The sequence below is a fragment of the Odocoileus virginianus genome, chromosome 3 (genome assembly GCF_023699985.2).
Source record: "Odocoileus virginianus isolate 20LAN1187 ecotype Illinois chromosome 3, Ovbor_1.2, whole genome shotgun sequence".
In the NCBI taxonomy this organism is placed as follows: domain Eukaryota; kingdom Metazoa; phylum Chordata; class Mammalia; order Artiodactyla; family Cervidae; genus Odocoileus; species Odocoileus virginianus.
Window position 1 is genome coordinate 36,637,175 of NC_069676.1, and position 16,968 is coordinate 36,654,142.

Sequence of the window (16,968 nt, forward strand, 5' to 3'; positions counted from 1 at the left end):
GCCACCTCTCTCATCTTTTGCCTTTGTGCCTGATCTAGTTTCACTTGTTCACAGGGTACTCCATGCTGAGGCATTATGCCTACTGCTTCACACCAGAGTGCCTAGTGGGCAATGACTGTGCCTGACACCTCAGTTCTGTGGGTTGTGTGTGCAAACACAATGTAATTTCCTATATTCACTCTTTGAATGCAATGTCTAGACTTCATACTAAGTAATCTTACACACAATACAAGTCACTGTCTAGAATAAGCATGTTTGTACAGACAGTTATTTTAAATTTCAGCATATGTATTCATACAGCAGTTGAGTGAGTGCAATGAATAAAGGTCATGGATGTAGTGGGAACTCTGAGCCTTATTTATGTATTGTGAAAGTTCTACTTATGTTTAAATAATCACATGTAGATTAAGTATTCAACTATTTTAAAAATTCCATTTATGCATTCCCTGCTGGCTCAGAGGGAAAAGTGTCTGCCTACAATGCGGGAGACCTAGGTTCGATCCCTGGGATGGGAGGATCCCCTGGAGAAGAAAATGGCAACCCACTCCAGTATACTTGCCTGGAAAATCCCATGGATGGAGAAGCCTGGTAGGTTACAGTCCATGGGGTCGCAAAGAGTTGGACACAACTGAGCAACTTCACTTTCACTTTCATACATTCCTTAGGTCATTTTCATGTCCTTTGATCATTGAACAATTCTACTATGTACGTCAAAACTTTGAACACGATTTCCTTTCACTTTAGTTGAAAATTCCACAGTAATATTTTGTTGATTAATAAAACAATGATAAATGCCTTTAGTGTATGTGTTATTTCTGGGTAAAACTGCAATACTTGGATCAGGCATGCAGAACTGGATCATAATCTTCCTTTCACCACACATACTGATACTTTGTCTCTTCATACTCTACATTTATTGCTTCTTGAAGCTATGAAAATGTGCCTTGATCGAATTTTGGGGTGAGGTGATTAAACAAGAAGAAAACAAGGTATGTTGTAGTCATGAAATAATTTTATAAAATTCTGGTTGTCTGTATAAATATTTCAAAAGAAAGACAGAGGTAACACAAACCTCATAACCCACACTTAGATGTCTAGATGATATCAACCAAGCAGGGAGTGGGGAGCACACACAGCAATGTAATAGAAAGTGAGACATCCTTTCTTCTTCTGGGAGAAATATAGATGTCCTCTGATAGCATCTAATCATGTGCAGAATTATGACCAATGACTCTCTATTTTTCCTTTCAGATACCTAAATCTTTCTGTAGCCAGAGTTGCATTTCAGGATATAGGAAAATTCCACAAGAAGGAAGGCCTTTTTATTGCTTATTTGTGCTTTTTGACCAGAGAGACACATTTCCAACCACACAGGTATAAAAATGTTTAATTACCCTATGATAACTCCACTTTTTTTTTTCCAGTGAAAAGGAAAGTGAAGGCATTGATAAAGGAGTCATGAACCAATCTCTTCACACATTTATTTATTCTTTTGTACTATTTGTTTTTATTATGGTATATTATACATAATATAAAATTTACTGAACTTCCCTGCTGGCTCAGTGCCTAAAAATCCCCCTGTCAATGCAGAAGACACAGGTTTGATCATTGGTCTCGGACAATCCTGCATACCATGGGGAAGTAAACTTACGCATCACAACTACTGAGCCCGTGATCTAGAGCCTGGGAACCACAACTACTGAGCCCATGTACCTCAGCTACTGAAGTCTGAACACTTTAGAGCCTGTGCTATGCCATAAGAGAAGATGCTGCAATGAGAAGCCCATGCACCACAGCTAGAGAGTAGACCCTGCTCACTACAAATAGAGAAAGGCCCAGGCAGCAAAAAAGACCCAGCACAGTCAAATAAATACTTTTAAAAATTACCATTCAAAGCATTCTTATGATTACAATTGAGGGACCTCAAATCCGTTTGCATTGTTGTGCAATCATCTCCACTATCCCTCTGGAGAACTCATTATATCTAACTTAATTTCTATTCCTTTGAAACAATAACTCTCACCCCCTCTCCTAAGGTCTATGAGCTTGAAGACTCCAAATTACCTCATCTGGGTAGGATCATTTTGTATTTCCCCTTTGTAGACTGACTTCTTTTACTTAGGCTAATATTTTCAAGATTTACCCACATTGTAGCCTGGGTCAGAAAATGTATTCTTTTTAAGACTGACTAATGGCTCATTGTATGAATATACCACATTTTATTTATCCATTTCTCCATTAAGACATTTGGATTGCTTTTATCTTTTGACTACTGTAAACATTGGTGCTAAGAACATTGTTTAAGTATCTATTCATGTTACTGCTTTCAGTTCCTTTGAGTATAGACAGAGAAGGGGATTTGCTCAATTATATAGCATTTCTACAATAAAATTTTTCTGATTATTACATTTTTAATTGATGTATAATTGTTATGTTAGCTCCAGGTATACCATATAGTGATTAACTATTTTATAGATGATACTCAATTTAAGTTATTATAAACTATTGATTATATTTCCTTTGTTGAGCAATATATTCTTGTAGTTTATTTTATACTTAGGTAGTTTATATCTTTTAATCCATGATCCCTATCTTTCCTTCTGATTTGTAGATCCATACCATTGAGGTCAAAAAAGTCCTTGATATAATTTTGATCCTCTTAAAATAGCTGAGACTTGTGGCCTATTATGTCATCTGGTCCAGAAACATGCTTGTGCTTAGTTGCTCGGTCATGTCTGACTCTCTGCGACCCCATGGACTATAGTCCGCCAGTCTCCTCTGACCATGGAATATTCCAGACAAGAATACTGGAACAGGTTGCCATTTCCTCCTCCAGGGGATCTTCCAGATCCAGGGATTGAACCCATGTCTCTTGCATCTCCTGCATTGGCAGGCAGATTCTTTACCACTAGTGGCACCCGGGAAGCCCAGAAACATGTTATGGACACTTGAATTGAAGGTGTACTCTTTTGTTTTTGGATGAAATATCTGGTAGATAGATTTGAAGTCTGATCTAATGTGTTTTTTAAGGGCACTATTTGCTTATTGACCTGGATGATCTCTCCATTGAAGTGTGTAGGTTGTTCAGTTCCCCTAATATACTGTCATTGTCAATTTCTCCCTTGATGCATGTTAATATTTGATTCATATATTTAAGTGCTCCTTTGTCAGTTTAACAAATGTTTCTTTTGTTGTTGGTGTTCTTTTATTTGACACTATTCCCATGTTGCATAACTTTCTCTGCCTATGTGAAATTAGATGAAACAGATGACTATTCTTGCCTTGAACAGATGCCATTGTGCATTAGAGCATCTATAGAAGTCTACATGTACCCAATGGCTTTGGTGGAGGAACTGGATCAGAAGTGAGCAATATTCATATCTTCTTCTCGGGGGATGCTGGCAGCTCTCAGTGTTGTAGGAGGTGGGGCAGAAGATTGAGGAATTAAAGATAGAGTCCTTTATGAGCAGGGTCTTCTTTTCTGTTCAGTGATCAACACTACCCAAGTGGGGATCGGGTCAGGCCAGAATGTCTGGAGTAGAAGCACTGAGGTTTGATTCTAAGTGATTCTGTTTGCTCTAAGTTTGCTCTCACCTCTTTCCAAGTCGGCACTTTTGCCCTTGAGAGGGGCGGTGCTGAAACAAAAAGGTATGAAACAGGTATCCGTTGTGTTCAAGAGTGTGTGCACTTGCAGCCCAGGAAGATTGGTCACAGTTCCTGATGCTTTCACTCTGCTGCTTACCATTAATATTTGTAATTAGTGGCATCATCCAGATTAGATTTTGTACCAGTTTCAAGCTGGTGTTTCCCCATTTCCACATCTGTAGCAGTCTTATCCTACAATGGAGCTGCACTGTGGAGCAAGAAGGGCCACAACTGGCACATGAGTTGGGGTTTGAAGCAGTGGAACAGTTGTGAGAAACTAGCCAGAATCCCAGAAAATTTCAGTGTGCTTCCTCTGCCTTTTTCCATGAGATTGGAAGAGTGTATGTGTATGCGCACTCTTCATGAGCAGAATCTAGGTTTCTTACAGACTCACTGTCAGTCTCACTGCTTTTCCAACCAGCCTAGTGAACACTTACCCACAGTCCAGTGTTGGACTCCAGAACTGGAGCACCCAAGATGTACTTTGACCTATTCACTCCCCAGGGAGGATTTCTGAGCCTGTGTGATCCTCCTCTTCTTTCTTGTTGGCTCTAGGACTATTGGCCTGACTTGATCGCTTCTCTTCCACTTCTGAGTCCGTGTGGGTCTTTCTTGCAGTTTTACTTTTATAAGAATATTTTCTACTTGTTTCCAATAAAAACTATCTTACATGTATTCATGATGTATTGACAGGTCCAAGTGAGCTCCACTTCCATTTCCCTACCTTGATGCTCTCCCATGTTTAGTTTTCTGAGGAACTCCCAACAATTTTCTTTTACAGCTGAATCATTTACATTACCAACAGCAATGTGCAAAGGTTACAGTTCTCAACACCTGACATTTTGAAAATTATTTATTTTAGTCATCCTAATGGGTACAGAATGGTGCCTCACTGTTTTGCTTCGCATGTTGTAACATGTAGTACTGATGAACATCCTTTCATATATATATAGCTTCTTTGGAGACAGGTCTACACAAGTTCTGTGTTCATTTTTAATTGGTCTGTATTGTTTGTTATTTATGTGAGGTTATAGAAATTCTTCATTTATTGAGGATATAATCCCTTAAATGAAGATTTACATATATTTTCTTACTTTTGCTTTGTTGCCCCTTCATTCCCTTGATATGGGATTTTGATGCACAAAAGTTTTAATTTGGATGAAGTGAAATTTTTCTGTTATTTTTCAATTTTGTTGCCTGTACACTAGGGATAATAGATAAAATAGTAAGGAATTTGGTGACAGTGACTGAGCACAGATCATCCATCCTGACCTCTACACATGCTGAAGATTAAATTTACATGAATTTGGCCTTATCTGCACCCAAAAGCATTGTGACTTGCTCAGGAATAGAATCTAAACTTCAGGTGTCTGACAGTAATATCAGGAGTTACCAGCACATATAGTGACAGGAGAGGTGATGGGGAGAAAGAACAAATTCTGAAAATAAATACTGAGTCTGCTTTCTCCCCAGATGCAGAGCAGTGTGTCCAGTGTCCAGCTCGAGTATCCAAACAGTGAGAGGAATCGCTGCCTCCCAAAAGTTTTGACCTTCCTGGCCTTCAAGGATTTCTTGGGGATGTCACTGGCCTGTATGGCTCTGTGCTTCGGTGTCATCACAGCTGAGGATTTGTGGATCTTTGTGAAGCACCGAGACACCCCCATAGTCAAGGCCAATAACGGGGCTCTCAGGGATGTCCTGCTCATCTCCCTCCTCCTGTGCCTCTTCCGCTCCTTACTCTTCATTGGCTGTCCCAGCACAGCCACCTGCATCCTCCGACAAATCACCTTTAGAGCTGTGTTCACTGTAGCTGTTGCTGCTGTTCTGGCCAAAACCTTGACTGTAATTCTGGTATTCAAGGCCAGGACACCGGGAAGAACCATGGGGCGACTGCTGGTAACGGGAGCCTCTAACTATATCATTCCCATGTGCTCCCTGATCCGAGTGATTATCTGTGGAGTCTGGCTGGGAACCTCTCCTCCGTTCCTTGAGATGGACACTCATTCTGACCCCAAAGAGCTCACTGTCATGTGCAACAAGGGTTCAGTCACTGCCTTCTACTGTGTCCTGGGATACCCGGGCTCCTTAGCCCTGGGGACTTCCTCCTTGGCTTTTCTGGCCGGGAACCTGCCTGACACCTTCAATGAAGCCAAGTTCCTGACTTTCAGCATGCTGGTTCTGCAGGATCTGGGTCACCTTTCTCCCAGTCTACCACAAGCACCAAGGGCAAGGTCATGGTGGCTGTGGAGATCTTCTCCATCTTGGCCTCCAGTGCTGGGCTTCTAAGCTGTATCTTTGTCCCAAAGTGCTACATTATTCTTAGAAGACCTGAGAAGAACTCTTTGAAAGGTTTCAGGAATGAAGTAGATATTAAGATAAATAGGCATTGAGGTTTTATCTCATAAGTTTCTATCACAATTTTGTCTTTGAACAAAAAAACTCAGAAACAGAATAGTACTAATATATTTTATTCATTCAGATATTAGGAACCATCAAAATTGCCTTATTTCTGTTTGTTCAAGAATTCACTCTGTTTTTAAGAATATATTTGTAAAACTACCCTCAGCCATCCAGACTCACAGATAAGTGTTCTGTGTCAAATTATTACCTGTTTTCAAGGCATTTGCTATTAAATCTAGCCATTTCTTTCCTCATTAGGTATACAATAAGCATATCCTTGTAACTTAGGCCAATTCTGTACCTTAGAAAGCTCTTTTTAGACCTAAGAAAATTTCAGATTAATCTTTCTTGTGTCTTTTCTGTTTGTGTTTATAGACTTGCAGTAAGGGTCAAAGTATGCTTGGGTAAATAATCTACGTTACACTTGACTTTCTCATGATTTATTTGAAATCTTATAGAGTTTACAATTTTATTTTGGCTAATTTTATTTCTTTACTGAATACAGTATTCAATTTTTGCAAACTGAAATGGGTTCTCCATCATTTTAAATCATCTTTTTCTAACTTACTTGAATTGGAGACTTCATTATATACCAAATTTTATGTATATATGAATTTGTTTCTGGAACACCTTTTTTCACCCCCTCAGTCTTGTGATCACTCATCTAGAACCAGACATCCTAGAATGTGAAGTCAAGTGGGCCTTAGGAAGCATCACTACGAACAAAGCTACGGGAGGTGATGGAATTCCAGTTGAGGTATTTCAAATCCTGAAAGATGATGCTGTGAAAGTGCTGCACTCAATATGCCAGCAAATTTGGAAAACTCAGCAGTGGTCACAGGACTGCAAAAGTCAGTTGTCATTCAAATCCCCAAGAAAGGCAATGCCAAAGAATGCTCAAACTATCACACAATTGCACTCATCTCACACAATAGTAAAGTAATGCTTAAAATTCTTCAAGCCAGGCTTTAGTAATACATGAACTGAACTGTGCCATGAACTTCCAGATGTTCAAGCTGGCTTTAGAAAAGGCAGAGGAACCAGAGATCAAATTGTCAACATCCGCTGGATCATTATAAAAGCAAAAGAGTTTCAGAAAACACCTATTTCTGCTTTATTGACTATGCCAAAGCCTTTGACTGTGTGGATCACAATAAACTGTGGAAAATTCTGAAGGAGATGGGAATACCAGACCAACTGAGCTGCCTCTTGAGAAATCCGTATGCAGGTCAGGAAGCAACAGTTAGAACTAGACATGAAACAACAGACTGGTTCCAAATAAGAAAAGGAGTATGTCAAGGCTGTATATTGTCACCCTGCTTATTTAACTTCTATGCAGAGTACATCATGAGAAACGCTGGGCTGGAGGAAGCACAAGCTGGAATCAAGATTGCTGGGAGAAATATCAATAACCTCAGATATGCAGATGACACCACCCTTATGGCAGAAAGTAAAGAAGAACTAAAGAGCCTCTTGATGAAAGTGAAAGAGGAGAGTGAAAAAGTTGGTTTAAAGTTCAACATTCAGAAAACTAAGATCACGGCATCTGGTCCCATCACTTCATGGCAAAAGATGGGGAAACAGTGGAAACAGTGGCTGACTTTATTTTTTGGGGCTCCAAAATCACTGCAGATGGTGACTGCAGCCATGAAATTAAAAGACGCTTCCTCCTTGGAAGGAAAGTTATGACCAACCTAGACAGCATATTAAAAAGCAGAGACATTCCTTAGCCAATAAAGGTCCGTCTAGTCAAGGCTATGGTTTTTCCAGTAGTCATGTATGGATGTGAGAGTTGGATTATAAAGAAAGTTGAGTGCCGAAGAATTGATGCTTTTGAACTGTGGTGTTGGAGAAGACTCTTGAGAGTCCCTTGGACTGCAAGAAGATCCAACCAGTCCATCCTAAAGCAGATCAGTTCTGGGTATTCATTGGAAGGACTGATGTTGAACCTGAAACTCCAATACTTTGTCTACCTGATGCGAAGAGCTGACTTATCGGAAAAGACCGTGATGCTGGGAAAGATTGAGGGCAGGAGGAGAAGGGGCCAACAGAGGATGAGATGATTGGATGGCATCACTGACTCAATGGGCATGGGTTTGGGTGGACTCTGGGAGTTGGTGATGGACAGGGAGGCCTGGCATGCTGTGGTTCATGGGGTCGCAAAGAGTCTGACATGATTGAGTGACTGAACTGAACTGAATTTTTAGATTGTGATAAAATATGTCACATAAAACTTATGAATGGAATTATTTTTAAATGTAAAGTTGAGTAGTGTTAAATATATTCATATTATTTTGCAACCTGTCTCTAGAAAGTGTAAAACTGAAAATCTGTGTCCATTAAACAACAGCTGTCCATTTCCATCTATCCCCATATATTGGAAACCACCACTTAACTACTGGTGTCTAGATACTTGAGTATTTTGGGAAGGTCAAATTATCCTATATTTGTTATTTTGTGAATGGTCTATTTCATTTAGCATATTGTCCCCAAGGTTCACCTGTATTGTGGCATGTGTCTGAATTTCTGTCTTTGAAAGTCTGGAAACGTTTCACTTTGAGGAGGTACCACATTTGGTTTATCCATTCATTAGAACTTTGGTTTTTACACAGAGCCAGCACTGTACTATGTGCTAGGAGTTGGACAGGACTATGGTGAACTAGATAGTCCCATTCTCTGACCTCATGGAGATCAGCATGTGGAGGAAACAGGGACAAATAATACAGGGTCACAAATAAAGTAATGAAGGCTATAATGGGACAAGCTTGGGGCATTGTGAGAACCAGAAGAGGTCCCTGATCCAGGCTGAAAGAGTTCTTGGCGGAGGAGCAGTAGGAGGCATATAAGTGGAGACATGAAGGATGATCAGAAATTACTGAAATAAGGAGACAAGGAGAAACATTCAGACAGAAGTGACTGCATGTTCAGAGATCCCAAGCTGAGACTATATGACTAGGTGGAGAAAGTGAAAACTGTTTAACAAGGCTGGAACACAGGAAATGATGTGCACAGTGACCAAAGATGGAGAGGTACCAAGTGGACTTTATCCCCAAAAGTCAACATATCCTTTCCCAGGTCAGTGAAAATGGCTTGAAGACAGGGGTGGGCATCCTCTACATCTATAGGTAGCTTCCCAGAAATTCTTTCTGCCTACAAAACAGATGTTTCATGAGCTGAGCAAACAGATCCACAGCATCATGCAGCTGAGCTCTTATTCTCTGGACATGGACAGACTCTACTGAGAGGATGAGCTGTTCTCAGCTCACTTGACTGAGTCCTCCCCTCTACCCAAAAAGTCTCCATTGACCAGTCATTTCTCTAGGAGAATCCTAGGGGCAAAGTTCAAAGTGAATATTGACTCCACACTGTCCTCACACAGGACCTTACTCTCCTGTAAGGTTGTATCATAAGAAACACAACAGGCAGGACTCTCCCAAGGAGGCCTTTTCAGTATAGGCAGCAGCTGAAGAGACACCCTAGTTCCTAGCATCCTGGGTCCTACCTGACTTAGCACAGCCATATCCAAGACAGTAGCTTGCTAAAGGGCAGTTGGTAAAGAAGCACTTTCACTCCAAAGGGAAAGTGAATCCCAGGTTCCTGGGCTAATCCAAAGCAAGGAGAAGAAAGTGGATCTGAAGGACTTTTCCTGAAGAACTGAGAGTCTCCTTGAGAGTGGAGATGGCATGAAGCTATACTGACTAAGTCTTGTGGGTACAACTATGGCAGAGGAGGGACAATTTATTGCATCTTTGGACTTTTAATTGTCGAAATGCTCTGATAGTCAACAAGAAGGGCCCCACATTTAGGATGATGGTCTACATCAGTAGATACATGTATATCATAAATGCACTCTAACTTATTCAAAACAGAATAAAAGAAATACTCATAACAACCAAATACATGTTTTATACAGTGGTCACCTTTTCTCACTGGTATTTATAACTACTTTATCTATATTACCCATTTCTATTCCCTTCACCCTCAGCAAGCGTGTCAGCTGGTCCTGGTTCTTCACCTGGCTGGATAACCCTAAACTTTACTCCTGAGGGTCTGACCATTCGTAGTCCTGCTTGGATTGTTTTCTTGTAGATGTCAATTGATTTTAGTCACAGGACATGCTAATACTAAAAAAGTCCTCAGGAATCTCTTGATTCCAGACATAGGCTTCCTCATGTTTATTTCAGAATCTAGATCAATTTCCCTTTGGTAAGAACAACCACCTCAGCTGAAAAAAATTCATTCTTTGCTTAGTGATTCTTAGGCATGAACAGACCAAAGTGACCAGGGTCCGGTCTTAACATCAGTTTGATAGAATCCATACAATGGAAAGACAGAGAAGCCTGACCTGCCTCTGTTCATGGAGTCGCAAGGAGTCAGACATGACTGAGGGACTGAAAAACAACAACAGCAACCACAACCACAACCACAACCACTCTAGTGGCAGAAAATGAGAGGCAGAAAACTAAGTCACACAACTTAGTGACTGAATAGAATAATAAGGTTCAGAATTTTCCTAACTTTGGATTAGAAACGTTTGGAAATTCCAGTTCTTTAACGAGAACTTCATTTATTAAAAGTATTAGTTCTCAATAACATATGTTATCTCAAGTAATTTTCTTTTGTTTTCCTAAAAGAAAAACTATGAGTTGCATTACTCATATAAAAGCATATGTGACAATTATGGAAGTTTGTACGATTTTAATAGGTTTGGCTGAATAAGTGGATATAGAGAAATGACCAAAAATTACATGAGGATTTTTGACTATGCAGAGAGTCCATTTTTCTAAACCTTGTGTTGTTCAAGGGTTAGGTCTGTATGTATACATATATGTATTTGTTGTTCAGTCGCTCAGTCAAGTCTGTGTCTTTGTGACCCCACGGACTGCAGCATGTCAAGCTTCTCTGTCCTTCACTATCTTCTGGAGTTTGCACAAATTCTTGTCCACTGAGTTGATGATGCCATCCAATCATCTCATCCTCTGTCACTCCTTTCGCTTCCTGCCTTCAATCTTTCCCAGCATCAGGGTCTTTTCCAATGAGTCAGCTCTTTGCATCAGGTGGCCAGAGTATTGGAGTTTCAGTTTCAACATCAGTCCTTTCAATGAATATTCAGGTTGATTTCGTTTAGGATTGACTGGTTTGATCTCCTTATTGTCCATGGGACTCTCAAGAGTCTTCTCCAGCACCACAATTCAAAAGCACCCATTCTTCGACACTCAGCCTTCTTTATGGACCAACTCTCACATCCATATATGATTACTGAAAAAACCATAGCTTTGACCATATGGACATTTGCAGGCAAAGTGATGTCTCTGCTTTTTAACATTCTGTCTAGTTTCATCATAGCTTTTCCTCCTAGGAGCAAGTAGCTTTTAATTTCCTGCTTGCAGACCCCATCCACAGTGATTTTGGAGCCCAAGAAAATAAAGTCTGTCACTCTTTCCATATTTTCCCCATCTATTGTCATGAAGTGATGAAACCAGATGCTATGATCTTAGTTTTTTGAGTGTTGAGTTTTAAGCCAACTTTTTTACTCTCCACCTTCACCTTCATCAAGAGGCTCCTTAGTTCCTCTTTTCTTTCTGCCATAAGGGTAGTCTCATCTGCATATCTGAGGTTATTGATATTTTCCCCAGTAATCTTGATTCCAGCTTGTGCTTCACCCAGCCTGGCATTTTGCATGAAGTACTCTGCATAGAAATTAAATAAGCAGGGTGACAATATACAGCCTTGACGTACTCCTTTCCCAATTTGGAACCAGTCTGTTGTTTCATGTCTGGTTCTAACTGCTGCTTCTTGACCTGCATAGAGGTTTCTCAGGAGGCAGGTAAAGTGGTTTTTATTCCCATCTCTTGAAGAATTTTCCACAGTTTGTTGTGATCCACACAGTCAAAGACTTTGGCATAGTCAATGAAGCAGAAGTAGTTCATCTGGAACTCTCTTGCTTTTTCTATGATCCAATGGATGTTGACAATTTGATATCTGGTTCCTTTTGCCTATTCTAAATCCACCTTGTACATATGAAAGTTCTTGGCTCACATATTGTTGAAGCCTAGCTTAAGGATTTTGAGCATTACCTTGCTAGCATGTGATAGGAGCTCAATTGTGTGGTAATTCGAACATTCTTTGGCCTTGCCTTTCTTTGGGATTGGAAGGAAACTGACCTTGTCCAGTCCTGTGGCCACTGTTGAGTTTTCCAAATTTGCTGGCATATTGAGTGCAGCACTTGAACAACATCATCTTTTAAGAATTGAAATAGCTCAGCAGGAATTCCATTACCTGCACTAGCTTTGTTCTTAGAAATGCTTCCTAGGGCCCACTGGACTTCATACTCCAGGATATCTGGCTGTAAGGGTGTGACCACACCATCGTGCTTATCTGTGTCATTAAGACCTTTTTCTGTACAGTTCTTCTGTGTATTCTTGCCACATTTTCTTAATATCTTAAGTTTCTGTTACATTCATCCAGTTTCTGTCCTTTATTTTGCCCACTTTTGCATGAAATTTTCCCTTGGTATCTCTAATTATCTTGAAGAGATATCTAGGTTTTTTTTTTTTCCATTTTATTGTTTTCCTCTATTTCTTTGTATTGTTCACTTAGGGAGCCTTTCTTATCTCTCCTTGCTATTCTTTGGAACTCTGCATTCAGATTGGTATATCTCTCCTTTTTTCCCTTTGCCTTTTGCCTGTCTTCTTAGTTATTTGTAACAGCTGTCATGAGACAGCCATTTTCCTTGTTGCATTTCTTTTTCTTGGGGGTGGTTTTGGGTCACTGCCTCCTGTACAGTGTCTCGAACTTCTGTCTATAGATCTTAAAGCACTCTATCTATCAGATCTAATCCCTTGAATATATTTGTCATTTAATATATATATTTGTCAAGTATATATTTGTCATTTCCACTGTATAATCATAAGTCATTTGATTTAGGTCATACCTGAATGGCCTAGTGATTTCCCCTACTTTCTTAAATTTAAGTTTGAATTTTGCAATAAGGAGTTCATGATCTGAGCCATTCAGGTCCTGATCTCATTTTTGCTTACTGTATAGAGCTTCTCCACCTTTGGTTGCAAAGAATATAATCAGTCTGGTGATGTCCATGTGTAAATTTGTCTCTTGTGCTGTTGGAAGAGGGTGTTTGCTCTTCTCTTTGCAAAACTCTGTTAGCCTTTGCCCTGCTTCATTTTGTAGTCTAAGGACAAACTTGCCTGTTACTCCAGGTGTCTCTCAACATCCTACCTTTGCATTCCAGTCCTGTTTGATGAAAAGGACATCTTTTTTTGGTGTTAGTTTTAGAAGGTCTTGTAGGTCTTCATAGAACTGTTAACCTTCAGCTTCTTTAGCATTGGGTTGGGTCATAGACATGGATTACTGTGATATTGAATGGTTTGCCTTGGAAATGAACTGATATCACCCTGTCAGTTTTGAGATTGTTCCCAAGAAGTGCATTTTGGACTCTTTTGTTGACTATGAGGACTACTCCATTTCTTTTAAGGGATTCTTGCCCACAATAGTAGATATAATGGTCATCTGAATTAATTTCTCCAATTCCTGTCCATTTTAATTCACCGAATCGTAAAATGTTGATGTTCACTCTTGCCATCTCCTGTTTGACCACATCCAATTTATCTTGATTCATGCACCTAACATTCCAGGCTTGTATGCAATTTTTCTCTTTACAGCATTGGACTTTACTTCCACCACCAGACACACCCACACCTGCACATCATTTCTGCTTTGACTCAGCCTCTTCATTTTTCCTGGAGCTATTTCTCTGCTCTTCTTCAGGAGCATATTGGACACTGACCAATCTGAGGATGTAGGGAGCTTCATCTTTCAGTGTCATATCTTTTTGCCTTTTCATGCTGTTCATGGTATATATCATCACAATCAGAAAAGGTTCACTAAAGAGCCTGAATATCTGTTTCGTCATGTGATTCAGGGTCACAATTTATGCAAAAAAAAAATATATTCCAATCTCCTACCTACTGTATGTGAACCTCAGTGCAATCACATTTTAACATAATTCTCCAAAATAAACTTTAAAAACAGAGTAATCATGACTACCATCTTTAAATATCAAAATAATTGCCTAGAATGGCAAGGAGTAAATTATGATATTTTCTTCCAGTTTTGTTGACTTTTATTTTGTATAAGTTAGATATTGCTGTGTTAAAACTCATCTTAATAATAAATGTTTTCATATTATGCCTCCATTTTGAGTTTAGTCTTCTGTATGGTATTAGGGAGTGTTCTAATTTTATTCTTTTACAAGTAGCTGTCCAGTTTTCCCAGCACCACTTTTTGAAGAGACTGCTTTTTCTCTATTGCATATTCTTGCACCCTTTGTCATGGGTTAAGTGACCAAAGGTGTCTGGGTTTATCTCTGGACTTTCCTGTCCTGTTGATCTATATTTCTTTTTGTATGCCAGTTACATGTTGTCTCAATTACTGTAGCTTTATAAAAGAGTCTGAAATTAGGGAGCTTGATTTCTCCACCTCTGTTTTTCTTTCTCAAGATTGATTTTGTGTTTCCATAAAAACTGCAACTTTTTTTCTAATTCTGTGAAAAAAAAATGCCATTTGGTAATTTGACAAGGATTGCACTGAGTATATAGATAGCTTTAGGTAGCATAGTCATGTTCACAATACTAATTCTTCCAATCCAAGAACATAGCATATCTGTTTGTTCGTGTTGTCTTTGATTTCCTTCATCAGTATCTTATAGTTTTCTGAGTACAGGTCTTTTGTCTCCATAGGTAGGTTTATTCCCAGGAATTTTAGTCTTTTTGTTGCAATAGTAAATGGGATTGTCTCCTTAATTTCTCTTTCTAATCTTTTGTTCTTTTGTATAGCAATGCAAGAGATTTCTGTGTATTTTTTTTTTTTCCTACAACTTTACCAGATTCATAGATTAGCTCTAGTGGTTTTCTGGTGGCATCTTTAGGATTTTTTATGTATAGTATCATGTCATCTGCAAACAGTGACAGTTTTACTTCTTCTTTTCCAATTTGGATTCCTTTTATTTCTTTTGTTTCTCTTATTGCTGTGGCTAGGACTTCCAACTCTGTGTTGCATAACAGTGGCAAATGTAGACATCCTTATCATGTTCCTGATTTTAGAGGAAATGCTTTCAGTTTTACATTTATTTTTAGGGTAGATTTACTATTGATAAACTCTTTTAGTCTTTGCTTGTTTGAAATGTTTTTTAATCTCTTCTTCAATTCTACATGATAATCTTGCTGAGTAGATTGTCTTAGTTCCAGGTTTTTCCCTCTTAACACATTAAACATATCATACCACCCCCTTCTTGTGTGCAACATTTCTGCAAAATATATACACATATTTACCATCTGAGCCACCAGGGAAGCCTGATATATATATATACACACACACATATATATATAAAACAAGTATACACAAATATAAAAAACACAACTATAAAAATACAAAAATTATATATATATATTTGTATTTAGAAACCTATGTCTTTAATTTTGTCATTTCAATCGATACATCTTGGTGTCCGTCTGGTTGCTGTCATTGTTTTGGGACTCTCTTTGATTCCAGTATCTGAATATCTGGTTCCTTATTTACCTTTGGAACGTTTTCAGTCATAATTTTATCAAACATTAGTACAGTTTGACCCCCTTCCCTCTCTCACATCTCCTCACAGGACCACTAAATTATGTATATGTTGGTATTCTTAATGTAGTCCCATAGATCCCTCAAGCTAGTATCATTTTTAATTTACTTTTCTCTTTGCTAACTGAATGGTTGATTTTCATTAGTCTATGTTCCAGATAACTTATGCATTTTTATGTTTTACCTGAAAAGTTAATTTAATAGTTGTTGTTAATTTTATTTATTGTATTTTTCAGTCCTGACTAGTTTCATTTCCAGTATTTTCTAGTTGTATGTAAAATTATCACTGTGTTCATCAGTTATTTCCTTAATTAGTTAGCAGTTTTGCTACTAATGCATTGGTTTCTTGATCCAGTAAATTGTTTATTTCTGTTTCATTGGGCTTTTAAAAAATTTGTTTTCAGGGCTATTCTCTTGCTGTTGCAATTGAGTCAAATTCCTTGTCTTTTCATTTTGCTTAACTTTCTCTATCCTTATGAAATTATATTCCACAGTTACTTCTTGCAGTCTTGAAGTGGTCTTTTGTGGGAGTATCCATATACAGTTATTGTGTGCCCATTGGCTTTAGTGGAAGAGCTGGATTTGAAGTTATCACAACTCATGTCTTTCCTCAGGCTGTTCCGGTAGCGAACATTATGATAGGAGGTGGAGCTGGAGGTGAAGAGGTTAGAGATGAAGAGAGGTGTGAAATACGGCTTCTCTTTGCTTAGTGGCCACTACTGGTCTAATAGGGCAGAAGGCAGGGCTGGGTTCCAAGTTGCTGGAGGAGAAGCCCTGAGGGTCAGTTCCAAGCTGACTCTGTTCCCCTTAAGTGTATGCCCTCCTTTCCAGAACCAGTACATTGTCCCAGAGGTGAGCAGTGCTGGAGCAAGAGGGACTAGCATGGGACAGTCGATTTGCACTGGTACATGAACTCTGCCTGAGACCCAGTGTTCTGATGTGCTGTCTGTGTAAGTACCACTAATGATAAATACCCTGCTCAGAAGTATCTTTGGGTATGAGCCTCCTACATCTCTCACATCAGGTCTACTCTTCTTGCCATGGTGTGGGGTTGCAAAACCAGAGAAGTGGAACCTCTGTGGAATATTGGCATGGGTAGGGTGTGGTCTGTGGTGTCTGGTCGCATTCAGAGATTGGGGTTTCTTCTGATGTGAAGCCTATATAGGCACCAGTAATATGTGCCATGGCCCCAGTTAGACACTGCTTCATGTCTGAGCCTCTGCTGTGTCTTCCAGACAAGCTTTGAAGTTTGGTTGAAGCATCCACTCGGCTCAGGCTTTG

The 16,968-nt window shown here is 39.3% G+C and overlaps 1 protein-coding gene across 1 annotated transcript; it reads left to right on the forward strand.

Moving 5' to 3' along the window:
* Positions 1-1,256: 1,256 nt before the first annotated feature.
* Positions 1,257-6,426, forward strand: LOC110142623 (vomeronasal type-2 receptor 116-like). Its single transcript, XM_020901884.2, has 2 exons — positions 1,257-1,374; positions 5,119-6,426. The coding sequence occupies exon 2, from the start codon at positions 5,119-5,121 to the stop codon at positions 5,929-5,931; it is 813 nt and encodes a 270-aa protein (XP_020757543.2). The 5' UTR covers positions 1,257-1,374; the 3' UTR covers positions 5,932-6,426.
* Positions 6,427-16,968: the final 10,542 nt, after the last annotated feature.